Source organism: Lepisma saccharinum, chromosome 13 (assembly GCF_977018435.1).
Source record: "Lepisma saccharinum chromosome 13, izLepSacc3.1, whole genome shotgun sequence".
Lineage (NCBI taxonomy): Eukaryota > Metazoa > Arthropoda > Insecta > Zygentoma > Lepismatidae > Lepisma > Lepisma saccharinum.
The window spans coordinates 31,254,022-31,281,494 of record NC_139241.1 but is presented as its reverse complement, the minus strand read 5'-3'; the positions used below and the strand labels follow the sequence as shown (position 1 = coordinate 31,281,494).

Here is a 27,473-nt window from a genome sequence, read left to right as displayed (position 1 = left end):
TTATCTGCCAAATATACCGAAACTTAATACTCCATTGTGATTTTAAACTACAGGGAGGTTATTTCAGTCGTTCACCGCCAGCGTCACGGCCGTTCGGCGGACTCTTCATGCAACAGGTCCCGGCAAATTGCGTTCAGGAAGTCCGTAACAGAAACCGCTTGTTTTGTAATGTTTCCACTTTTCACAATTACAGTTACAATTACAATTGAAATAAGCACGTACCTTGTCGCAAGGATGCTGTGTGTGTGTGGAAAAGGTGTCCTCCCAAATACAAATATTTCTGGCATCTTATTTCTGACAGAAAATCTTAAATTAGACATCGTTACTTTATCGTCAGTTGTCGCGACAGCGCCGGCAGCTTATCGGGGGTTGGGTGAGTTGTCAGCCGCGAGAGGGCGATTCATACTGCACGTGTCGGCAGTGATGCCAACCGTAGGGACATGTCCCTAAGCATAGGGACTTTTCACTAAATTTCGCCCGCGTAGGAACGTAGGGACAGATTTTGCCAAATGAGGGAAAACGTAGGTACTTTTTTCAATCTTAGTAAATGACATTTTATGAATTAGTTTATCTGGATACTTTAGCGAAGAGGAGAAAAAAGAACTAACTAACAAATCTCCATCAGAATTTTGGAACATGTTATCGGTTACCAAAAACTTTCAAGGCAAGTTCCTTTTTGAAAACATTTCCACTCTCGCGAAAATAGTGCTAACATTGCCACATTCTAAAGCGGAAACGGAAAGAATATTTTCAATGTTAAGTGATACAAAAACAAAAAAGGGAAATAAAATGGGACCAGAATTGTTAAAGACTGCAGGAAATACAGCATCACCAACCAACATCTATCTCTGCACAGCAGCAGCATGTATGACTTCAAATAACATAATCAACAGTAAACGACTCAACGTTATTCATTAGGGGTGTGCGGGATCCTTTACTTTAAAAAGTCGTTAATTCTCGACGTTTTCTGCCTTGTAAGTTTCTGGAACTTATCGAAAATTGTAAGTTTTTATTCTAGAAATGCAAAAACAATCACTTAAAGTGAAAATGACTTGTAAAATTTGAGATTTCCAGTGCTTCGGGAAATTTCGAACATTTCCCGTCCCGAAAATTTTCCGACTTGGTCGGGAAATTGCAAATTTTTGAGTCCCGAATGTCGGGATTTAAAAAAATTACCATCCCGATCCCGTCCCGACCCAAAAAATTCTGTCCCGCACACCCCTATTATTCATTAAGGCAAGAATTTACAATACCGGACCCTTCTGTAATTTCTATGCTACGTCTTATACTCACGAAATAATTATTCGTGATGATTTATCTCAAGTTAACATGTTGGGGTGAGGGGGGAAAAATGTTAATTAACGTGTAGAAGTTGTAAAATAAGCATTTCAATTCTCGCAATGATTCTCCGTATACAAGTATGGTAGCCATATTTGTTGATATGAACAAATTACAATTAGTTACGCTGTCTACAGCGTTGCCACACTGTTTATTTCATACTTGGAGAGCATGGATTGTGTAAGAATAGCGGAAGAGAACAGTAAAAAAGTTGTTAATGTTATACAGATTGTTAGGTGGAGTGTGCAGGAGGGCTAATTAATAAACTTATTCATTTCTGTATATTGCCCAAAGAACGTGCTTACATGTGACAGCGACAATCACGATGTAGAAGAACTGATTTGATTACAGGTAAATTTGGCAACATTACATCAATCATAAAATTGCAGGATACTAAAATGGCGTCTTCGATGATGTTAAAGTGCTACGAAAAAAATATTTTTTATCGGTTCCTAATCACAATTACCGCAAAACCATTCAGGAATAGCCCCACTGAGCATTCTCGGTAAGGTTAGGTTAAGTTAGGTTAGGCAAGGCAAACATAGTTAAAATTTGGGCTCGAAAAACGGGTAGCCCAACAAACCATTGACGGATAGCCCCACGAACCATTCAGGTACAAAAAAGGTAAAGTGTTCCCCTGTGCATAGCACCACGCCATGAAGGCGTATAGGGGGTGTGAGGGTAACGCCCCACACTTTCTTGATCCGGTCGTGAGTGGGGGTGATGTGATCAGCATCACGCCCCTGACCGCCTTTACCCGCCAGGGTTTCCCCCAGGTACCCATGTTATTCAACGCTGGGTAGGCGCCGGGGCCGCTTCCAGGTACGGTTAGGTTAAGTTAGGATAGGCAAATGTAAATTCGCTCCTTCATTAATTGTGGAAGCACCGAGCAGAAAGATTTGGTAAGTAAATGTGTATATTTTATTTTCTGTTTTGCATGCTCATGAGGTGATAATTTTTTTAGTCGCTTTACTTGGCGTAGGGACATTTGGTCAGTTGTAGGGACATTTTGACTACGTCTGTAGGGACATTGCCGAAAAATGGTTAGCAACACTGTCGGCTACCAGACGTCAGTGTACGTTCATGTTCACTTCTGTTTGCGTTTATCAGTACACGTGTTGCTTATACTGTGTTATTGTAATGTGCTACTCATGGCCAGTGCTTTATTGTGTGTTAATTGTTATTCATTCATTAGTTATGTCGTTAAACAAATATAGTCTTGAACAGAGAGTTTTTATGTACGATAATTACGTGAAAACGAATTCTTGCAGAAAAGTGGTCAGGGAATTACGATAGACAGGATCTCTTGAACCTAAGAAACGTGTTGTATTGCTGTTAAAGGAGGTCATTTTCAACATCTCTTATAACACAGGAGGTTAGTGATCATCATTATTATTACTTTTAAATATCATTTTACGCTTTCGGTTTGCTTTATGCGCCGGGATGCTGTCTTCCCTTTCTGACAACTGACGATAAAGTAACGATGTCTAATCTAAGATTTTCTGTCAGAAATAAGATGCCAGAAATATTTGTATTTGGGAGGACACCTTTTCCACACACACACAGCATCCTTGCGACAAGGTACGTGCTTATTTCAATTGTAATTGTAACTGTAATTGTGAAAAGTGGAAACATTACAAAACAAGCGGTTTCTGTTACGGACTTCCTGAACGCAATTTGCCGGGACCTGTTGCATGAAGAGTCCGCCGAACGGCCGTGACGCTGGCGGTGAACGACTGAAATAACCTCCCTGTATTATTTTAAATTGTAGGTCACATGGTCTACGTATTTTCGTGACAGTTTGATATGTTGGAACAGATTTTTGAGGAAGTAAAAGTAAAGTGCTTCCCTGCACTTTTTCATGAAGGTGTACAGGGGTGTGGAGTTAGGGCCCCACATTTTCTTGATCACAGCTGAAGGTGGGGGTGATGTGATCAGCACCACACTCCTGGCTACCTTTATCCCTCAAAGTTTCCTCAAGGTACCAGCTTCATATGATGCTGGGTGGGCACCGGAGCAGTTTGAATAGGTGGAAAACATCCCGGTTCTCCCCCGCAAGGAATCGACCCTGGGTCTCTTGCATAGTAGTCAGAAGACCTAACGACTGAACTCCATTATTACTCGCTCGACAACTGCCGATGGTACGCACTTAGCTTGGTAATTTAAAACATATGTCGTGCGACAAATACGAAGATGTGGCTCGCGTCTGACGGTAGATATGCACTCGATCTCCTGTTAGAACCCTGCCACTTTGCTCTGTGATGCAAATGGTTTTAACAGAAGTTGAAAAAATCGTGGGAAATAAATGATTTAATGTGGCTGTCTGAATTATTCCATGTACGTATAACTCTATAGTTTACTCTTGAGTAAAATGTTGGAAAACTTGTTGTTTGTTCTATGTACACAAACATGGCCTAGAAGACAAGAATGTTGGATTTCATGGAATTTGTGACTGACCCAAAGATGTTCATTTATTTCATTTATTATGTTTTGTATAATTTTGTGTTTAATACACACAATGATATATCTATGTCATCAATTTCTGTTTTGTTATATTTTTGAAAATGTTGTTGCATTAATATGATATATAATTAACTATTATCACATTCTTTATAATGTGAAATTACGATGTATACATTTCTATATACATTTTTGACCATAGCAACGATAAAGAAACAAAACACAGCAGATCAAGAAGTAAAAAAATGTATGGACATTTTAAATAGTGACGTCCGTGTTTCATTGAAGTTATCAAAATCCTAATTGCTATTTCGTAAAGTGAATACTAGGATGCTTCGTTGAAGTTCAAGTACGAGGGTCACTATTTATATTTTGAGCCTTGGCAACACTGATTGAAGTTAGGTGCGATTTGACGTTTGCACGGAATCGTCTGGCATTATTGACCATAACGTACTTCAAATGTTTTGTCAATAGCTTGATTTGTGTTGTTTATGTTGCCTTGGAGATTGCACGACAACAATAAAATGGAATTAACTCGTGAACATTTTCGTGCAATGATTTTTTACGATTTTCGACGTGAATTATCAAGACAAGAGTGCATCGATCAACTTACTTCCACATTTGGCGATGAAACCCCATCCTTTGCCACTGTGAAACGCTGGTATAACAAATTTAATCGTGGCCGCCAGTCGCTCACCGACGAGATTCGCAAAGGTCATCCAAAATCAGTTGTTTTTCAAGAAAACATTGATGCTGTGCAAAACCTAATACTGCAAGATCGTCATGTGACATACTGTGAGATTGAGGCAACCATAGGCATTAGTTCCACCAGCATATATAAAATATTACATGATCATTTTGCTGTGCGAAAGGTATGTTCTCGTTGGATCCCACACAATTTGACAAAAACTCAAAAAGACACTCGCGTCAATTGGTGCAAACAAATGCTCGATAAATACAATCGTGGTGCTTCATAAGACGTATATAAGATTGTAACAGTTGACGAATCATGGATATATGCATATGAGCCGGAATGTAAACAGCAGTCGACTGTATGGGTGTTTCAAGATGAACCCAATCCAACAAAACTTGTTCGCGCTCGAAGCACATCGAAACAAATGGTCACCTGTTTTTTCGGGAAAACTGGTCATGTGGCAACTGTGCCTTTAGAGGAACGTAGAACGGTCAACTCTGAATGGTACACAACAATTTGTTTGCCAGAGGTCTTCGGTCAAATACGGAAAACAAGCAAACGCCGTCGGATCATTCTTCATCAAGACAATGCCAGCTGTCACACATCTCGTCTAACAACCGACTTTATGAACAGTCAAAAAATCGAATTGATGGGTCATCTGCCGTACAGTCCTGATTTGGCACCCAATGATTTCTTCATGTTCCCGAATGTCAAGAATAAATTGCGTGGACAACGATTTTCGTCGGCGGAAGATGCCGTTGATGCGTTCAAAAACCATATTATGGAGGTGTCTCAAGAAGATTGGAAAAACTGCTTTGACAAATGGTTCGAACGAATGCAAAAGTGTATTGACCATAAAGGATAATACTTCGAAAAACAAAGCAGTTTTCAATGCCAAATTCCTGTTTTTTCATTGTTAGGCTCAAAATATAAATAGTGACCCTCGTAAAAGGCTTGCTTCAATTTTTTTGTTTTTTTAGGACATTTCTATTAAAAAATGCTAAAAATGCCAACAATTTGCATTTTATGCTAAATTCGCATTATTTCGATATTTCGAACGGGCAAAAAATGTGTCCAGACATCACTGCACATTCATAAACATAATTTCGCAGCAATTACTATTTTTCACGGTTTTGGCGTTTGCGAAAAATTAATGTACCTACTATTTGGAAATTACTTTCAGGCAACCCCTTGTATAAATCAGTAGATGAACAGTGAAAATTTAGCAGGGCTGGCAGAGAAAAGTCAATTCTTGAAGAAAGTGATATGCTTTTATAATTGAATGATTCGAGTAAATATGATATTAAAATATTTACGTATTTATTATTAGTATTTTATTTCATATTGGACATTAACTTCACTCAGTGAGAGATTAATGACCATCTCTCACGAGTTTAAACAGACAGGACACAGAGTGGCATTAATTTCATTGCAATACTAGTGTTGCAGAAAATTTGAGGTTGGGAGCATGCACTTCCCAATTTTTATAGCGTTCACCAATGCAGATTTATGTTTCACTTTTTCGTGATAATATTCAATATATATCCCGTTTGGTTGGATTCTTCTTGATATCTAATAATATTGAAATGTCATTGTAAACGTATGTTAACTTGTGCGAAACCAGTAATACGTCAGGATGATGAAAGAAAACCTTTGTAAGCACTGCTACATTCAATAAGGTGAAGTGAGCCAGAAGAGTAATAAAATTCCAGCAGCATATTTGCAGTCTAAAGCTCTTCTTGTTTATGCATGCGATTTTTGTTGGATGTTGCAGTCCATGCAATTTCTGTCGCATGTTGTAGTGAGATACTTTGACGGGTGGCGATATTCGACAAAAATCGTATGTATCAATGGAACATATTTGTTTCCATGTTCCTTCAGTTTGACCAACAAAATGCCTTACTACGACGTCCGACAACTATCGGACGGCACCACCCACTCTTATCCCCTCCATCTGTTGACAAGTCCCCTTACTACTCCCATACGGACAAGAAAAAAATGATAATTTAATGCATTTTCCACGTAATATTTAGAGGCTTAACCTTTACTCCTCCGATGATACCATATGGTATCATCAGAGTAAGGTTGTACCGGACGCATGATACCATGTGGTATCATGGTGCTGATTACGAAATGAATGTGATTTTTGGACCTTCATACTCTTATGTTTGGGTAGAAACTCTGACACAGGACCAAGGTCTGGAGCAAGCCTGGGAAATTCATATCGATGACCAACCTCCCCCCTCTCCGCAACATATCCATGCCACATTTCCGAACAGAGTTTCTCATTTTGGCTCATTATTTAATTTGTATGGCACCCAGGAACATGAAACATGTTTCAATCTCTTTGGAAACGTCCATTATTTGAATAGAAGTTTAAGGTTTGCACCTTCTCCCCAAAATAGCGGGAGAAGAGGAGGTAAACTCCAGATTATTATGTTTTTTTTTCATTGAAATTCGGTGGTCACGCCCCCAAACCCCCCTTCCTCGGTTCGGTGTTCTAAATTGTACACGGTTGCATGCTATGATGTTTTAGCTGCAAAACAAAAGTTATCCGAAGAAGATTCCTCCCATAGTGCCAGAGTTATAACAATTTTCCTCCAAAAATGCAAATTACATATTTTTCGTAAAAAAAAAAAAATATCACATTTTGGCTTATTATTCAACTTGTATGGCACCCAAGAACATGAAACATGTTTCATTCTCTTGAGAAATGTCCATTCTTTGAAAAGAATACTAAAGTTTGCACCTTCTCCCCAAAATAGCGGGAGAAGAGGGGGCAAACTCCATAATTTTGTTTTTTCCCATTGAAATTCGGGGGTCGTGCCCCCCAAGCCCCCCTTCCTCGGTCCGGTGTTCTAAATTGTACACCGTTGCATGCGCTGATGTTTTAGCTGCAAAACAAAAGTTATCCGAAGTAGATTGCTCCCATAGTGCCAGAGTTATAACAATTTTCGTCAATAGTGTGTTCGAAGTCAATGAAGACTAAATTCCCTGAAATTTCCCTGACTTTTTTTGACACCTCAAATTCCCTGACTTTTCGAGGTTTTCCAGGTTTTCCAGGTCTGTCGCCACCCTGAGTTTAAAGTGGGATCTGAACCACTAGGTGCCTTCACCAGGAATCATAACTGGGATCCCTTGATTACAAGGCAATGACGCTGCGTTATTGGGGAGGCTCAATTTGAATAACATTACAGTTATAATAATAGAAAGAATTCAACAAAAGCATAAAGAAGCAGTTATACAATGAATATTGTGAATAATATTACATTGTTTGACCATAGCCCGCTACCATCCTTCCAGCCTTGGTACTTTCGCCCCCCACAAATACAATTTTCTGTGGTCGCTGAAACTCCACTTTTCTCCGCTAGAGGAGCTCTCACCCCTGATCATGCAGAGCCAACTTTGCATGTCCACCTGTGTGAATTTACGCTGCTATTGAACAGATGTTCAATGGTTACTTTGTGTATGTTCGAAGTTATACTTACTATTGCTACAAAGTGATAAGTTGAACCTCTCTTAATACAAGTTAAAACAAGAACAGCAGTAAACGGTAACCATAAAATGTAAGCTATTTGGCAATAGTAGGAAACACTACAAAGCACTTGGTATTATAATGCATGAATAGTCCTGTTACCCTGGGATTTGTTCCAAAAGAACTTCAAATTATTATATGCAACTTTGCTATTGGACGTTGGCTAGGCAACAATTGACTCGGTGTTTCCTTGGCATGCCGAAAAAATACATGCTCATATTCTACTACTACTGTGCATTCTTTTAAAAGTGAGAGAATTCTTTCACTTTACTGTGAATTTCCAATACATTAATTAAGGAAGAAGGGAACGTGGTGGTCCAATCGTTAGGGATTCAGCCAGCAATGTTGGGTATCCAGTTCGAGTGATTATCTCAGGAAAAATGTTCTATCAGTATTCCTGCACAAGAGGGTCTGCGTCTCACCCAGGTTCACATCATTGGATGAGTAAACGTGGTTGGATCGTGGTGCTGATCACATCACTTCCACTATGTCAGAGATCGAGAATGTGTAAAACATAACTGCATACCATAAGGTAATTTCATGCAAACGAAACCATTTTTTTCTCTCAGGCAGAGGGGAGAAACAATTATTTTTCAGCAGGACAAATAACACTTTTTTTTTATTGAGGGGGGCAAACAAAGCTTGCAAAGAGGGCAATGAATATATACTTCGATGTTTATTTTAATTTTCACATAAAAAATACAATGAACCAAATGGCTATTTTCACAACTCGTTTTCCAAGGGGAATGCCCCTCCCCCTGGATAGGCTAATGGGTCATGCTACTTTGTCCATAAATAAGTTATTTACATTTTGCAGAGCATAAATCAATGACTCTTTTACGTTATTATTATTAATGGCTTCCTTTTGAGCTCCTCGGCAGAAATCAGTACAGCTATTTACCCTTGCTTGTTGCTACATTTGTAAAGAAGAAAATTATAGAAATCATACCTTGCTCAAAATGAAATGCAGAAATATCTACACTATACAGTAGTTCAGCACTTATGGAGCTAATTTATAAAAGTGGCGTTTCGTGGACTAATCAGAAAATTTATCAAAAATGCTGTGCCTCTCATTGTGTGGGTTAAAGCATAACCTGCAAGAACATAGAGCCTACTACCGGCTTTGAGAAAGTGCAATGTGTTGCTGTGCTCCAAGAATAATGAACATTCTGAAGACGTAAGTTAATTTATCTGCAGATTCTTCATTCCAATTGTGTTGAAATGTATTGCTTCTTCAACGACAGAATTGTTTGAAAGACCTAAATACTTAAATAACAAGTATCTCAGTCGTAAAGTTCACCTGCTTTAGAAGCGTCTTTAATAGAGCAGATGGTCTGGCATTAGCGCCATTGGGTGGGTAGTAGCAGAAATTGTAAATTCTTGCAACAACATAGTGACTGGTCGAGTGCAGAGCCTGGAAGGATCGTAGCAGGCTATGTTTGAACACACCAATTGAACTATGAAACAAGCAATTTATTATTTATTTTATTATTAAAATGAAGTTGTCAAATTTTAATTATAGGTCCCAAATATTTTTGTAGAAAGGACGACTTTAAATTATCTGATAATATTTGGGATCCATAACGAAAATTCGTCAAAAACTTCATTTTAAAAATAATAATAATAATACATTTGTTGTTTCAAATGTAATATTATTCAAAGACTTGCCCGACCCTGTGGCCGAGTGGTTAGCACATCGCGCTGCGACGCCAAGGGTCCCGGGTTCGAATCCCGGTCGGGCTTGGTTGTTTGTGAATGTCCATTCATCAATTTCATCATTTCATCACTCATCCCCATCTTCGCAAATTAGCCAAGAGGCACAAAACGCGAAGTAAAATAAACTAAATCAAATCAAATCAAAGACTTATTGTATAATTGCTTGTTTGTGCTTTTGTTAAATTCTTTCCATTGTTAAAACTGTAATATTATTCAAACTAGAAATAAATGTCTGTGTTCTCCCAAAACTTTAACAGCAAAAATTGTGTTTGCAAGAAAAGTAATTCTACAATGCATGCAATGCGTACATACAAGAAAATAGTAAAATATAATTTTGGGTTATCCTGGCAAAGAAAGATGCATTTAATTTCCCAGACTTTTCCAGATCTTACCTCAGGAGAAATGTAATTTGGTGTCCCACACATTGTGAGGTGTTTCTCGTCAGGCCTTGTCAGTTGTGTTGCCAATCCAAAATCCCCAATTTTCTAGAAAGAAGGAAAACATGTTGAAATATGTGATTCACAGAATGACAAAAGCACACATCACAAAAGCCAATACCAAAATATTATACATATTTTTCTTTAAACTACATGTTGTTCTACTAAATTGTACCATACAATTACATTACTAACATGTACATTCAAGTATAGTCACTAGAGGCACATATTTTTCATAAATAAAAAAGCAAAATTTCGGTACAAAGACAGTCAATTTCGGGTTCAAAAGCAGTAAATAAAATAAAATGTTGTCGTTATAGTGGTGAAAAATTGGATCAAAAGCAGTATATGAAATGACATTTTGGTTTTAAAATTGTGAATATAATCCTAAATTTGATTTAAAAATTGCATTTACTACACAAAATAAACATATCCCTTCCAGTAGCACATTTATGTAGTTACCAGAATATTAACTTTATTCCTGTACAAAGGAGTCCACTTTTGTTTCTCAAATATTTACTTTTCATGAATTGCATCATTCATAATTCAAGATAATTCGAACTTCGGAAAGTGTCACGTCGGAAAATAAACTCTAAATTTCGTGTTTAAGAGTCTTATTTCGCATTTTGCATTTCACTTCACATCATCGCCTGACAAAATAGGGTAGGAAAATGCACTTCACATCTTACAGAAACTTGAAAAATTAACATTACTATATGTTATATAACATTTCGTATTTTCGTCAAAAACGAAATATGCAAGCCTCTAATAACACAGGCCTGCGAAGATTTCCCTGCACAAAAAGTATTTTATGTGATATAAGTCAAATCAAGTGCCCTGATGTCAGGTGTATATATTATTAGTTTTGGCATATCACGTACAGATTTCGTACAATTGCACCTTTTATTAATCATGATGACATAGCAGTAATAGTATTAGAGGCACTACTTATAACATTAGTAGAATGATATTTTCAATGCGTGAACATTGCAAAATGTTGTCTTATAATGTATTTATTTGTGTTTTCATAAAATGACACCTGCAATTGGGATATGTACTCCTGAAGCCTCTACCGGGGATCGAACTGGCAACCTTCAACCAAAATGCCAGTGTACGAACCACTCGACAAAGAGCTCTAGGCATAGTTTTTTCCTCTTTCATTATGAACAAAATAGTGGTTCTGTTATTGCTACAATGAGGTTTAGTTCGCTCCATGACCATGCTCACAGATCGTTATTCTTGTTTGTAATGTATTTGGGTCGAATACTAAAAACAAGAAAAACGTCAGTAGCGAAGCGTAGTCTTACGAAGGAGGCAAGCAATGTTTCAGTACAACAAAACATGTAGTACAACGACATGCCGAGGGGAAAGATTCAAGGTTTATAGCCTCATTTACCCAGTCGCTGGATTTGTCAAAATATCGTAATAAAGTGACTGTACTAAAAATAAACCATATGATCCACAAACGTCACATTTACTTTTTAAAAAAAATCCAGGTAACGTTATTCATATGATATTAAACGTTTTGCATATGCGAACTTTCCGCATACGACTAAAGGGAGACGGAATTTCTTACTTACTTATTAGTACCTTTATTTGTTCATTATTATTTAATATGGTCAAACGGTGACCAAACCGATTTAGATTTAAAAAAATGGGAATCATTTGTTTATTTTACGCTGCATGATGTAATTTAGTATTTTTGGGCACCCTAAAAACCGCATTGGAGTAACTTAAACACTAAATAAAAAGTTAAACACAAACAATAAAAAATTCATTTCAAAGCAAAGAAACACATGCATAGACGATGTACTCACCACAATAAATTTCAAACTCTTGGTGTTGGTCGACCCCCTTCCACGATTTTAATTTTAACACTTATCTCTCTCGAGCTAAACGAAGCAATTTTCAATTGCTCAATAATACACCCGCACTTCACATCAACCGTTCCTAAATACGCATTCATTCCGATAAATTCACAGCACAAAACACGAAGCAACAAACACTCACACTATCCCACGCGCTTTCCACAACTGCAAATGCAAGCATCCACACAAGATCACTTTGAAAATCTCTGAAACAACAGAAAGTGATACCAACCTATTTCCTTAATTTTATCCGTCACAAAGGAAAGATATATCAGTTTGGAGATAAAAATTACGCGGAGGAATCAGAATCATTTCAGCAGAACGAGTATGTACATTAATATTTAAGTAATAAAGTGTCATTCAATGGCGTGCCCGGGGCGAAGGGGGGGGGGGTGGATGGTAGACATAACCCCCTTTTGGCCCAGTATATCTAAGAAAAAACGTCAAAGGAAGGAAAAGATGACAAAATGGGGACCGTAAAAAGACCCTGGGAACACCACTTGCGTCATAATAATAGAACTTAAAACATATTCGGGCCTCCCCGATGGCGCAGTGGTAGTGTCGTCGCCTTGTAATCAAGGGGTTCCGGGTTCGATACCCGGTGGAGGCACAAGTGTTTCAGATCCCATTTTAAACTGTAGGTCCAGTCCCGATTAGCCTTACTGTGCATAAAGTGGACTTAAAACAACAAATCAATCAATCAATCATTAAAACATATTCTTGTGCTCATAATATGCAGAATGTATACGATTTACTTCTATGCCATGTACAAATATCAGTAGATAGTTCTTTCTCAGATAGCTTTATTTTCACCCCAAGTTTTATTCAAAAGCAGTCAATTTATTGATTGTAAAATTTGTGAAAGAGCTCACTTGAATTACTGCGTAAAAAATTTGGCAGTTGCAAACAATGGTAGCGGTCAACACTTCTGGCGTAATTTGAGCTGGACCGACCAGGAAGCAGGGTGCAGGACCAAGGTCCGTCCAATCTTCCCTCCCTCCCTGAGAAAACTCTTCACGGGGGTGCAGAAATTCCACTGCCCCAACTCCCAATGTCAACTTTTTTTACGCGTTTTACATTTCGCGAAATCTAAAATAATTTGTAATATAATATGATATATATGGAATTTAGAACAGTGATAATAACTTCTTTTAGTTATTTTATGACTAACAATTATTATTATATTTGCGATCTTGTTTACGTGTTCATGAAGAGAAATATTCGTTACTAGTTTTTGCTGGCAACGTACCCATAGATGAATCCTTCTGCTTTAGGTTGAACTCTGCTATTTTCGGGAATCACGCAAGCTCGGAAAGCACAGTTTTTTGTAGAAGCTTTGTGGACGGGTTCCACCAGAATTTCACGCTTCGCCATGTGACTCCTTCGGAGGCCTTATTTTCCCGCAGAACGGCTGCAAGCATTGAGGCTGGTGCTTGCTACAGAGCTGCTGGGGGAGTTTGCGGCCGCATTTTTTCGCGAAATCGAGTGCGATGGAAACTAAATACGGTTAGAACATTAAGTACATTAAATGATATTCGAATTATGCAAGCAGTGCTTGCATTGCTTGTACTATATCTTCGCCTCTGAAAAACGTTATCAATATGACCTGTCAAATTTCAACATCAACAACAACATTACTAGAGGGGGTCATTCCATGTCAAGTGAACCAATGAAAAACACTTGACCATCTCTAATTTTATTCATACTTAATTGTTATGAAGTACCACCTAAGGTAGGAAAAACTGCAAAATTTAAGATTTGTATCTGTTGTACTTTTCTAGTTAGAACCCTCTAAAGTATGAAAAATAGCACAATTTGCCGCACACATGCAATCACAAGAAAACTCCTAAATCAAGCTAGAATTGACGTAGAAGGTTGGGATAAGAAACAAATTGTTGCTTTTGCTATGAGCTTTAATTAGATCTATCACATGACTACTATTCAGACTTTTTTTGAAAATCAAATTTTTCAAAAACCTACATTTTGAAAATTTTAAAAAAATGCACATATACATATTTCAACATCAAGTCTTAGAAGTTTTGTTATGGGATCATAGTTTTTGACGTGTATGAACAAATACGATACACTAGGTAATACCATATGACACAGGAATATTACAGTTAAATCTAAAAGTTCATTACAATCTACAAGGAAAACATAATTATCGTACCTTCCCTTCTTTCATGGCAACATTAATTTACTGTGCGGTAATTTTCAAGAGCTGCTGAATCCATTTCTTCCTTTGAAAGGTAGTAACTACGGCCAGTGGGACATCTGGGTCCCACACGGGTGAGGATCTGAGACACAGGCACTTGTAGTTTATATTCATAGTTGCTTTTGAAATTAAATGATGGAGAAGGACCAGCAGGGTGCAGAAACTCAACTTCCACCGTATTTGCAGCCTCATTCTTGTCCAAGACTACAGCAAGCCACCAATGAATGTTGTTCTCGCATGTTACGTATTCCTTTCACTTCTGGCAGCTGCAGCCTCTGTTTCACGCCCGCTCCTAACATAGTAAAAGTGAATGACTGTTCACTTGTTGAAAATTCCTTTGTCACCAACACTGTATCAGACACCAGGATGAAACTGTGAAATTTATGTGTATCTCGTATCGGTTTTCCAGACAGAAATCTCTCTGCAAGTATTGTTTGTTCTTCATTGTGTAGTTCTTCATTAAAGAAGAAGAACTGTATGGAGTCGATGTTTTCCTCACACCATGTAAACAGCTGTGATGATGTAAATATTTGACCATCATAGGGCCGCTGCAGGCTTGCCATTCCTGGAAATATTTTCACAGTACCGCCCAGACCATCACACACTCCTTTCCATGAGCTGTAGCATAAAAATGCCACTCCGCCACTACTCCAAAATCATTAACATGTAATTGTAATAATCTGTCTGTTTCCTTGCAACAAAAAAAATGTCTCTTCAAAACTAACAACTGTGCACATAAAAATTCTACAAACTCATCTGCAGTTTTAGTGAACGTTGCTAAATTACATCTGTCAACAGATACCCATTGCTTGTATGTAATGTAGTCTACCAGTTCATTATCTAGCAGCAACTGTAATTCATCTTTAAAATTATCTACACTTGGACATGAAGGACATTCATTAAGGTGGCATGCTGTACCTGGTGCTATACACATTATCTGCGCTAAACACGATTTATAGTCACTTACAGCTGTGTCATCATTCAGTGTAATTTTCTTGAATTTCAGCACTTGTACCATTAGTTTTATATTTTGATGTGTTGTGCAAACGCAGACTGTGTGGGTACCACTTCCACCTGCCAAGACACAATGTTTAGGTTGTAAATCAGCTAATTTTGTAAACCCAATCCTATCAGTAGGATTTTAGTTTTTGAACAGCTCATACAATTCCTTCAAGTTGCCCAAATATGATGTTGAAATATGTATGTTTCTATGTGTATTTTTTAAAAATTTTCAAAATACTAAAGGTTTTTGAAAAATTCGATTTTCAAAAAAAGTTTGAATGACCTTGAAATGAAAAAAATTGAAAAGTAGTCATGCGATAAATCTAATTAAACCTCATAGCAAAAGCAACAATTTGGTTCTTATCCCAACCTTCTATGTCAATTCTAGCTTGATTTATGAGTTTTTTGTGATTGCATGTGTGCCGAAAACTGTGTTTTCCCCCCATATTTCAGAGGGTTATAACTGGAGAACTACAGCAGATACAAATCCGCAATTTTGCAGTTTTTCCTACCTTAGGTGGTACTTCATAACAACTAAGTATGAATAAAATCAGAGCTGGTCACGTTCAAAATTGAGGAAAATTTGGTTCACTTGACATGAAATGACCCAAGAGTGAAACTTCATCCATGTCAAATACTGAAGAAAAAGAATATCTAAGTTCATTGGCATAGCAAGGGGTGGGCGAAGTGGACAAATGAGATTCACAATTATCATCTAAATCCTAAAATTTAAAATTAACTGGTACAATTAACGTGCAACAAAATCAAATTAACTGTATCAATTAATTACATCAAAGATTTCACATTTATGGTGCAAATGACATTCGTTTTAAGATTTGTTGATGTTGAAACCAATCATGTCGAAGAAGTAGTAGGTATATATTTTGGGCCCCTAGACAGGATTGTGGTTTAGTGCATCCCCATCCCCCCATTCTATCAAGCACAGACATTGTATGTGCTACTTAAATGGTTTGTGACATTTACATCCTACAAATTTTGAAATGAGGAACCAAAGAACTACTCATTAAATAATTTAGGTTACATTTAGGGATATTTCAGTTGTATCTTAGTGCCTGAAGAACATCTTTAAAACTTATTATGACTACTACTTTGGTTAAAAAAATTCCAGCAGTGTGTTACTGTACCTCTGCCACGTGTAAATTTCTCTGTCGCATACTATTAAATATAATTTTCATCTGAAATTTATTATTATTAGGCTATTATTTAAATATGATAATTTGCTGACATTTCCTGGATGACTTTGTATCGATTCACATTGAGATTGCAAATATAAAGAACGGATGAGGGCTTCGCATTCTAATCTCGTCCAGGGCATTGCAAGATGTTGCTACGCCACTGTCTAAATTTTTCACCAGATTCAGATCTGGCCTGGAACTTGTGGAAGCAATACCCGAATGAACATACCCACAAAACGTTTAGTGATATTCGGAGACATTCAAAATATTTACTCAAAACAAGGTATACTGAATATGTAAATAACATAACAGCCGAGTGTGTTGCTGAACCGAAGAAGTTCTACTCGTTATTAAATTTGAGAAAACAGAATCCTCGTGTGCCTATGGAAATTGTAAATAATTCTGACACCGTTGTTGGAGACAAAACTTTTTTCATGAAAATTTCTCCTCAGAGACAGTTTCCGAACCTCTTCCTCATGTTAAGTCTGTTAGTTCCCACACTCTCTCCTCGGTTAAAACTTCCCCTCAAGAAGTCAAATCTCTCCTCCTCTCTTTGCCATTGCACCGGTCCTTAGGCCCCGATGAAATTCCAACAATTTTCCTTCACAACGCTGCTGACTCCCTGGCTCACCCTCTGTGTCTCTTACTAAACAAGTGTTTTTATGCAGGTGTGTTTCCTGAACTGTTCAAACGTGCAAATGTTGTACCGATCTATAAATCTGGAGACAAACATTCTGTAAAATCTTATCGACCAATCTCTCTTTTGTCACCTCTCCCTATCATCTGTGAGAAAATAATCAAAGACAGGTTACTGAAGTTCACATCTCCCCTTATAAATACTGCTCAGCATGGTTTCCTTCCAGGCAGCTCTTGCTTGACCAATCTATCGGTATTACTTTCACATGCTACTCAGTCTATCCCAAACAATTCCCAGCTTGACGTTATATATTTGGACATTTCAAAAGCTTTCGATAAAATTAACCATAATCTCCTTCTTCATCAATTACAATTGAGATTTCACATCCACGGTAAACTTCTATCTTTGCTAACAGACTATTTGCATGCACAAGAGCAGCATGTTATCCTCTCTGACTCCTCTTCCAGCTATCTACCCGTCCTGTCCGGTGTCCCCCAGGGGAGTGTCTTAGGCCCACTTTTGTTCCTTCTTTACATGGATGATCTGCCCAACAGACTGTCTTCTCTTCCCATAAATGTACTTCTCTTTGCCGATGACTGTAAACTCTTCAAAGAAATTTCATCGGAACGCGATTCACTAATCCTACAACAAGTTCTTACAGAACTACTTGTGTGGTGTCCCCAGTGGAAACTTGAATTGAATCCCCAGAAATGCTCCTGCCTCACCATTTCCTTAAAAAGGAACAAACTGATCTCTCCTTATACTCTTGAAAACTCTCCCATCAAAAATGTATCCTCTCAAAAAGATCTTGGTGTTATCATCGATGAAAAACTAAACTTCAATGATCACATTACATATACTAGCAGACATGAAATTTTTGCATAAAATCATGAATGGCAAAATTAAAACCGAATTCCTTGTCAACCAATTTTATCTACGAGTACCCGCACGGCCAACCCGCAACGTAAAGCTCTTTCACATTCCCTCTACAAGGCTCTCTCTCCTACAGCGGTCTCTTTACTATAGGCTCCCACACTTATATAATGACCTGCCTGTAAATACCGATATTTTCTTGTCAGAACACAGTTTCCAACAATCGCTGAGAACGTACGTGTAATAATTTTATTTTTTTTCGTCTGCCATCTTGTATTGTATTGTTTTGTTGTGTTATTTTTATTATTGTTTTTATTTTCTTCTTGTTGCTACAGTTTCAGTATAAAATGGTCTTTCAGTACTGTATCTAAAACTTTAATTAAATAAATAAATAAAATAAAATAATCCACAATATTTCTCTGTCATAATTGAATGATTATTAAGAAGATTTTTTTTAAAAAAATGTTTAGGAAGGTGTACTGCCATGATATCCCCAGTGATCAGCTACATTTTAAAAGTAGCTTCGCTACAGCTACTCTTCCAAAATGTAACTTCGCTACAGCTACATTTACCAAAAAGTAGCTCGCTACGCTACCCCTGTTCGCTACTCGCTACTTCGCTACTTTTTGCGCTACTTCTGCATAAAAAAAATAAAAACAACCATATGGGTATTAACCTTTTGAGTCCCAAGGCCATTTTCACAAGTAAGCCTCTCGGCCCCGAGCCGATTTTGAGCAAAATGCAGAGTTTCAATTAAATGAGTGTAGATCGGAGACTAATTGCCCTAGAGAGATGAGTGATATACCGTTGTACGCGGAATGAACCAGAGATTCAAACTATATGAAATTTATGCAAATTCGGTGTATATATGGAGGGGGAAAGGGGGGAAATCCCCTGAAAATATTTTTTTTTTTAAAAAATGGGGTTTCGCCCCCCCCGCCCCCCGAAAAAAGGATATGAAAAGTTCAAAATGCACATAGAAATTATCGCTGGCATGTAAGGAACACAAAAATATTTGCATTATTATCATATGACCAATGTAACTTGAGTTTTACATTCCAAAAAGGAATGGTCGGCACGCCACTGATTCAAGCTTCAAAATGCAGCGGTACCTTGAAATGACTTTAGCTCGGAGACTATTTGCCCTGGAGATATGAACTATATACCGTTGTACACAGAATGAATCACAGATTCAGACGATATATAATTGATGCACCTTCGGCGTATATATGGAGGGGGAAAGGGGGGAAATCCCCTGAAAATACTTTTTTTTAAAAAAATGGGGTTTCGCCCCCCGCCTGCCCGCCCCCCCCCCCCGAAAAAAGGATATGAAAAGTTCAAAATGCACATAGAAATTATCGCTGGCATGTAAGGAACACAAAAATATTTGCATCATTGTCTTATGACCAATGTAACTTGAGTTGTACCCCCAAAAGGAATGGTGGGCACGCCACTGATTCAAGCTTCAAAATGCAGCGGTACCTTGAAATTACTATTGTTCAGAAACTAAATGCCTTAGAGATATGAAAGATATACCGTTGTACGCAGAATGAATCACAGATTCAGACGATATATAATTTATGCACATTCGGCGTACATATGGAGGGGGAAAGGGGGGAAATCCCCTCAAAAATACTTTTCTTTAAAAAAAATGGCGTTTTTCCCCCGCCCCTTCCCCAAAAAAAATTCAAAATGCACGAAATGCAAAATTTATGCAAATTTGGCGTATATATGGAGGGGGAAGGAAGAAAACCCCCAAAAATTATTTTTAAAAATTGTTGAAATGTTTGAAATTTATATTTTCCCTTGAAAAGAGAAGTCCCTTTTCCCGCCTTTTCACCTCCATTTTCATGAAGAAAAAAAAAGGTGCAAGAAACATTTCTGTTAAATACATGTGTTAGGAACAATATAAAAGAAAAAAATCGAAATTCTAGCCAAAAATAGAAAAGTTATAACGTAAAAACTACGGCCTTGACACAGCGTCTCGATCGAGACGCTTGGGACCGTGAGGGTTACAGTTGGGTATCTCGTTCGAGACGCTTGGAATCCTAAAGGTTAAACAAATCCCCTACTACTGGTAAATAGATTCTGTTATTTGTTATCATGATTCCAGTCATTCAATAATTTTGATAGCAGTGTTACTTCAGTTACTTTTTTTTACTACAATTTTGAGAATACCATACCTATGCAAGTGGTATCAAATTTGGTAGGATTACGTATTTACGTATGTTCACATCAACATATTTTTCTTGAGAATAAATATTTAATTTTTTATACACTGATATGAATACAGAATTTTGAATGAAAAGTACCTGAAGTCCTTTGACTACAAAAGGGCCTCAGGTTCGATTCCCAGCGGAGGCTCATAGTGGTTCGGATCCAGTCTCGATCAGCTTATCTATGCATAAAATGGACTCAAAAGAAAAACTATGGTTCAAATCACAAACCCTGACACCTTCTGTAAACAAAACCACCTGTATGCAGAAAGCATTGCAAACTCATAGAAGTAAAATAATCCACACGAAAATCCAGCGTTGTTACAGGATTCATTACGTAAGGTAAAACAACAGCCAATTTGTAGTATGGGATACGCTGCCACAAATGACGTCTCACTTTAAACCCAATGCTCTTTCTTTATTTACTTATTGCTTCACCTTTATGGTTAACTCTTTGCACCAGTAATCATTTTCCATAAATTTGGCTTCTTTCTTGCATGTGAATTGAATATATTTTACTTGCATTTTTTTAGACAAAATGATATAACATGGTAATGTATATGGTAAGACTGCAGAATATGGGCTGCTTAAGAGGAACGCGGTTCATAATTTTTTGGTAACGTTTTGTAGTTAGTAATTGGGAAAAGTAAGTTTTAAGGTGCGGAAAAAAAAATTTCTTTAAAAGAACCAGAAAAACGTGTCCAGGTCGGGTGGTATTGAAATCGTAGCAACGAAGGAAAAGGTATATTCCTGCACAAATCTAGTGAAAGCAAAAAATGCCTATGTTGTTAGGTAGTTAGGTTTAGTTCACTTAGTATAAATAATAATTAGTCATTGTATTTATGCTAATGAAACCTAACCTAACAGGCCTAACCTAACCTTGTAGGCATTCCTCGAAGAAATAATGAAAGAAACTGTGCGTAAACAATATGGACATGAACGAATGGAGAAATGCATTGCTTTTAGTAGCAGGAAAAACATTTTCATTGTATTTATGCTATTGGAACCCAAACTGACAGGCCTAACCTAACCTTGTAAGCATTCCTCGTCTGAAATAATGAAAGAAACTGTGCGTCTGTGGGTGGAATCCAGGCGACAAATCAACTTGAATGCCGCGAAACGAAGGGTCTCACTTATCGCACAACACTTGAGCGCGTAAACAATATGGACGCGAACAAATGGAGAAATGCATTGCTTTCAGCAGCAGGAAAAACATTTTTTACGCGCAATAATATAATAGTAATCGTCAAAGAAACACCGGAAAATGGAAGTAGAAGGTACGTACTTTCAGGGGATATAAATTTTGTTAGTCTATTTAGAGGAAAAAAGCAGCCCATGTTCTGCAGTGAGACCATGTATATTTCTAAGGTTTGATAAAGATAGGAGTGTATTTGAAATTTGTTTGTAGATTTTATGTAAATTGTATCTTATGTAAATAAAATATATAATGGGCATAAACAGCCATATGCATTGCTGTAAGTCCAATAAATATATTCATGATGATGATCAAAACAAGACAAAATGTTCGTAAATTTATTGCGGTTGGAAACTTTGACAAGCATCCTAATAACGATTTTTGTTCCGCCAAATATAGTGCACTTCATAAAATAACTTGGTGACATGGCAAGGCAAGATACGTGTAAACATTTTGTAGTAATATAACTTTCAATGAGCTTAGAGATTTGTGTACATAATGATATTTTATAACATTGGTTATTTTCTAACAATAATCATGTGAACAGCAAGGAAGTAGTGCAACTTAGTAATATTGCCTGACTTATCGTTAGAAAAATAACATGCCGAGTTCTATGCGTGCGGGAAAGTCTCAGTGTTCTCCGAGCTTGTTTTCAAAACACCAGCAAGGACAGCCTTTGAAAAGGGGTGAGAAATAGATTCTACTCAATATTTATGTAACGTTCTGTCAGTGGTATCCTGAGAAACCAGTAAATGAAGTGGTTAAGTTCGTATCCCAGTGCAGTGGTGTGTCAGTGTCTGCAGTTTTAAGGGTTATGAAAGAGAGAATGACCGGGAGAGTAACATTGTATGCGGCTGCATGTTCGTCTGATGTTTTGAGAGCGGGTTCTCACATTCAGAGGCTCTTATATAAAATGAATAAGTGCGGCGAACTATGAGTGTAACAGCAGATGATTGCGGTCATGAATCAGCTGACGCGGAGTGATACATCGAATCGGTGAGACCGTTTGTTTACAGAAGGTCTCAGGGTTTTTGATTTACACCATAGGAAAGATGCCAAGTTGGGAGGATGGGATCCTCCTGCTCCTCCATTCACCCCACTGCTCATCATTCATCATTGTTCATTCATTCATAGATAAGAGAATAATTAAATAAACCATTCATCCTCATTGTCATGATTGAGAGAAGTGTAAGAATAGATGAGGAGGTAAACAGAAGAGGACAAATGGGTGGTGGGACTATATCAAAGTGTTTGAAGATTAATATGGAACAGGGATGTACCTATGAAATGCAAGAATGTAATATATAACACATACTATGTGCCAATAATTGCGTATGGAGCAGAGACTTGGACAATGACAGAGTGAGACAAAAAAAAAGATGCAAGCAGTGGAGGAGTCTTTTGAGGAAGACTAGAAGGGATAGAATAAGGAATGAGGAGATCCGACAGACAGTGGGTGTAGTGAAGCTTCAGGACAGAATAGATAAGGCACAGATGAGATAGTTCAGACACATGAAGAGGATGGATGCAGAAAGACTACCAGTAAGAGCTTACAATGCACGAGGAGTAGGAATAAGGCCAAGAGGGAGACCAAGATGTGGAAAGAGCATATAGCGGAGAGTGTTAGGAGAAGAGGACAAGATTGGAAGACCGTGAAAAGAGAGGGGGGTGGAAGACCAGGAAAAAATGGAGAGGCTTAACTTGTATGCTGACCCATCCAGAGGCAGGAAACGGCAAGGGATGATAATGATGATGTCATGATTAGCAAAAGTTACAGAAAAGTGACGCGAAAGTAGGAGAAATACATAAATTCGAAAACTATGTATACGTATTAACTAAAGAAAAATGTCGTTTCTGTAGGAAAGTCAATAACGCGTACATATTTTTTGCAATATGATAATATTGAGGAAACTGTCGTGTAAACCTGACTGTTCTAAACGTATTGTAATTTTAAAATTTGTGAACAAATACTATCACGAAAATAATTGTAATTCCAGAAACTCTATCTTTCTCGTAACAATAATTTCCTGCTGGTGAGATCCTATATACTGACGATGATCAATGCTGTTACCGTACTGAGCCATTTATTGCACTAATCCATTACTCGTTTTTGCACTGCAAGTTGTGTCTTACACAGCAATTAATGACATTTTGGTGTCTCTTACACTATGAATATCCACAGGATTGGTTACGGGTGTGACACAAACGAGGCACTTTTTTCCAGTGGTGCAGCAAACAAGGCATGTTTCTCTCCAAAATAGTGATGCAGCTAAAAAAACGTAGCTGTTAGCAGGAATATACGTGTATTCATATATGTCAGTTAGTTATCTGGATATCTGAATTATTCAGCTACTAATTAAATAAATTATGCAGATATCTATAATCTACAATCCAGATAATCTGTACCTCCAGACTGTCTTTTTGAACCTCCTGCAAAATTAAGGGTTATTGTCGATTTTTCTGACGCTGTTGCCACATTCAAAATTCACCTCAAAATGCTGAGAAAAAATGTAGCTGTAGCGATATTTTCGCTACTACAGGAATTTTGTAGCTTCGCTACCGCTACAACTACAATTTTCAAAATGTAGCTTCGCTACAGCTACCTCTACAAATTTTGTAGCTAGCTACAGTAGCGACGCTACAAGTAGCTCGCTACTTCTGACGACTGGATATCCCTGGCTTGATTGGCTGCCTAGAACTGAGTGACCTATTCATTTACTCTAGCAAAAGTAGCCTAAAGTGTGTTCTTCACAATGGCAATGAACTGGCATCAGTGCCAATTGCTCATTCAACATCACTTAAAGAAATCTATGAAGCTGTGATCTGAAGATGTGTGTATTTTATTGGGACAGCAAGGTTGTTACACTAAATTCCTATGCTTTTGTGGGAATGAGGCAGTAGAGGCAAAGACAAACACTGGACAGTTTTCAATTGAACCAAAAGTAAAGACTTAGTGCTGGATACAAAAAATGTAGTTAAGTTCCCATACATTGACCAACAGAACATTACATTAGGGATAATGAAGCAGTTTGTCAGTGTGTTGGGAAAAACTAGTCCTTCTTTCCAACACCTTGTTCAAAATTTCCATTGTTGTCCCAGGCAAAGATTAAAGAGGGCATTTTTTATGGTCCGCAGATTTGCCAGATTTGACTTGGAGCTTTGGGCAAGGGACTGATTTATTGACGTAATCAACAAGGTTTTGGACAATGTCAAAGATGTTCGTCACAAAGAGATTGTGAAATGCCTGCTTCAAAAGCTACAGAAGCTCGGCTGCAACATGAGTTTGAAGTTACATTTTCTGCACTGCACTGCACCTTGACTACATCCCCAAAAACTTAGGCCACTAAGTGAAGAACACAAAGAGAGATTCCATCAGGACAAAGAGGAGATGGAAATGCGATATCAGGGTTGATGGGATGTCTATTTCAAGCGATTTCCAGACCCCACAATTTATTTTCATGTTACATAATTGTTTTATTAAAACTTTGTAGTTTATTGCCAGTGTTTCACGGATTTGATAGTGTAGTTGAGTATTAACCTCTTCGTGCCCAAGCATTTCGATCAAGATACTTTCCAGTAACCGCCGGGTGCCCAAGTATCTCGATCGAGATAACTTGTTATGCTCGTAGTTTTTACTTTATAATGTCGTTATTTTTGACTGGAATTGCGATTTTCTTCTTTCATATTATTGTTAACACATATATTAAACAACAATGACTCTTGCACGTCTTAGTGTTGAACAAAAAAGGTGGGAAAATGGCGGATTTTTTTTTGTGCACCTTCCTCTCAAAGATTAAAGAATTCCGACAAACAAAGGCAGGATTTGTTGTTTTAAAGCAATGAGTTTCTTCCACCACTGGAAATTCGATGGGTGAAAAGTTTGGTTGTTGGTAGCTGAGGTCACAAGTAACTTTCCCCATGTCAGCACAAGGGCATGGGGAGGAAAGAAAGAGGGGTTGAGGAAAACTGCGTTGTAACAAAGCAAAGATTTAGGCATGCACGAAAACAAGTCTTTGTTGTCGAACACAAGTGTTTCTCAAGTGGCTGCAACGTGACCTGCATTGTCTAAAAATAGACTGGTGATGCACATGCAAGACATCATCTTTGTATTCCTGTTCCAATGATTTTTTGACCAAATGTGCGCTTTCGTAAATTTCTAAACAAGTCAGTGTCACGCAGACCACTTGTTTTAGGGGTACAAGTCGTGTTTTATTGTTCATATGATAATAGTGCAATTATTTTCTTGTTCCCAACACTCCAGTGATTATTTCCATGTGTATTTTGACAATGTCCTGAACTTTTTTGTCGGGTTGGGGGGGGGACGAAACCCCATTCTTTCCAAAAAAAAATTCTTGAATTTTCTGGTTCCTCCCCTCCCCTCCCTATATACGCCAAATTTGCATACATTTCATATAGTCCGAATCTAAGGTTCATTCCGCGTATAACGATATATCATTCATCTGTCTAGGGTAATTAGCCTCCGATCTACAGTTGTTTCAAGGTAACTACGCATTTCGTTGAAATTCGAGACTTGAATGAGTGGCGCACAGACATGTCGTTTTCAGGGTATAAGTCGTGTTCTATTGTTCATATGATAATAGTGCAATTATTTTCTTGTTCCTAACACTCGAGCGTTTATTTCCATGTGTATTTTGACAATGTCCTGTACTTTTTTATCGGGTTGAAGGGGAAAAACCCACATTTTTATCAAAAAAATTCTTGAATTTTCCAGTTCCTCCCCTCCCTCTATATATACGCCGAATGTGCATAAATATTATATAGGCCGAATCTAGGGTTCATTCTACGTATAACAATATATTATTCATCTGTCTACGGCAATTAGGCTCCGATCTACAGTCATTTTTATAAAACTCTGCATTTTGCTCAAATTGGCCTGGGCAGCGAAAGAGGATCAGGTACCAAAAGGTTAATGAAAAATCATTAAGTCAATCAATATTTCATGTTGTCATTGTAAAAATCCTTACAGATAAAGGAAAACGTTATGCAGATTTCAATTCAGCACACCAAAATTAGGTAACAAAACCTCCTTATGTCGCAAAACAAACATTTTATTTCACAGGCGTGGCATCCTTAACCTCATGGTGCTAATCTGGATTTATTAATAGTGTTTACTCCATATAGGAAATTAATGACTCTCTCAAATAAGTGTTCTTTTTTTTGTTTTGAGAATGCAATTCTTTTGGGGAAAAAAAATCATTGTATGGTTAGCACAGGCATGATGGTGGCAGTGGTCATGGGTTCAAATCCCGGCCTGAGCATGGATGTTCTTTGTGAGTGTCCCTTCATCAAGTTTATCATATCGTCACTCATCCTCATCTTTGCAATTAGCTAAAAGTGGCAGAAAAGCAAGTAAAATACACAAAATCAATCAATCAATCATTGCATGGTTGTAATTTGAAGTTTTGCAGCTGGTAGCATGTTAATCTGCAGTTGCAACCAATAAGGGCCATGTGATTTGATGGGTTTAGGAATGTAGATTTTATAGGTGAAAAAAAAAAGGTTCCCTATATTCTTTGTTGGCAACTGCAGCAATTTATAATTTTGTCTATACATACAAGGGATATGTTTCCCAGTAGTAACCATGCAATGCCATGGAAAAACATCATTTTCTTTTCAACAGTAATTTAGGTGCACATGGCAACAACACAAACATATGCCATTGGAATAAGGAATGTCTTGCATGATACAAGCAGATATGGAGAATACAGACCAACCTCGATAATTATATCCACCTTATAATCATCTCAGAAGTCCCATTTCACAGTTCAGGCATAGTTTTGAAAATTAACATACTAAAAGAATAACACCTCATCAAGTACCTAAGGAATAAATAAAATGCATACTTACCACGTGCATATCTTTGGTCAAGAGAAGATTTGATAAGGTCATATCTCTGTGAAGTATATTGTGGGAATGAAGATAGAGGAGTCCCTCAACCACTTGCTTTAAAATATGACATGCTGTAATGAAAACAGGAAACTTAGCCACTTAAATCCAACAAAGTAATTATTACATTTATTTCTTCAAGCTCAAAAACATTTGAGATATTCATGAAAATAAATACACGATG

At 37.5% G+C, this 27,473-nt stretch overlaps 1 protein-coding gene across 2 annotated transcripts in view; it reads right to left on the bottom strand.

The window, feature by feature from the left end:
* Positions 1–27,473, bottom strand: part of SAK (polo like kinase SAK) — a 93,597-nt gene that overhangs the window by 50,877 nt on the left and 15,247 nt on the right. For both annotated transcript variants that reach the window (XM_083134009.1, XM_083134010.1), the window contains exons 4-5: positions 27,251–27,363; positions 10,136–10,228 (exon numbers count right to left, since the gene is read on the bottom strand). In XM_083134009.1, the coding sequence (XP_082990135.1) occupies positions 10,136–10,228; positions 27,251–27,363 (206 nt within the window). The remainder of the gene's footprint in view (positions 1–10,135; positions 10,229–27,250; positions 27,364–27,473) is intronic.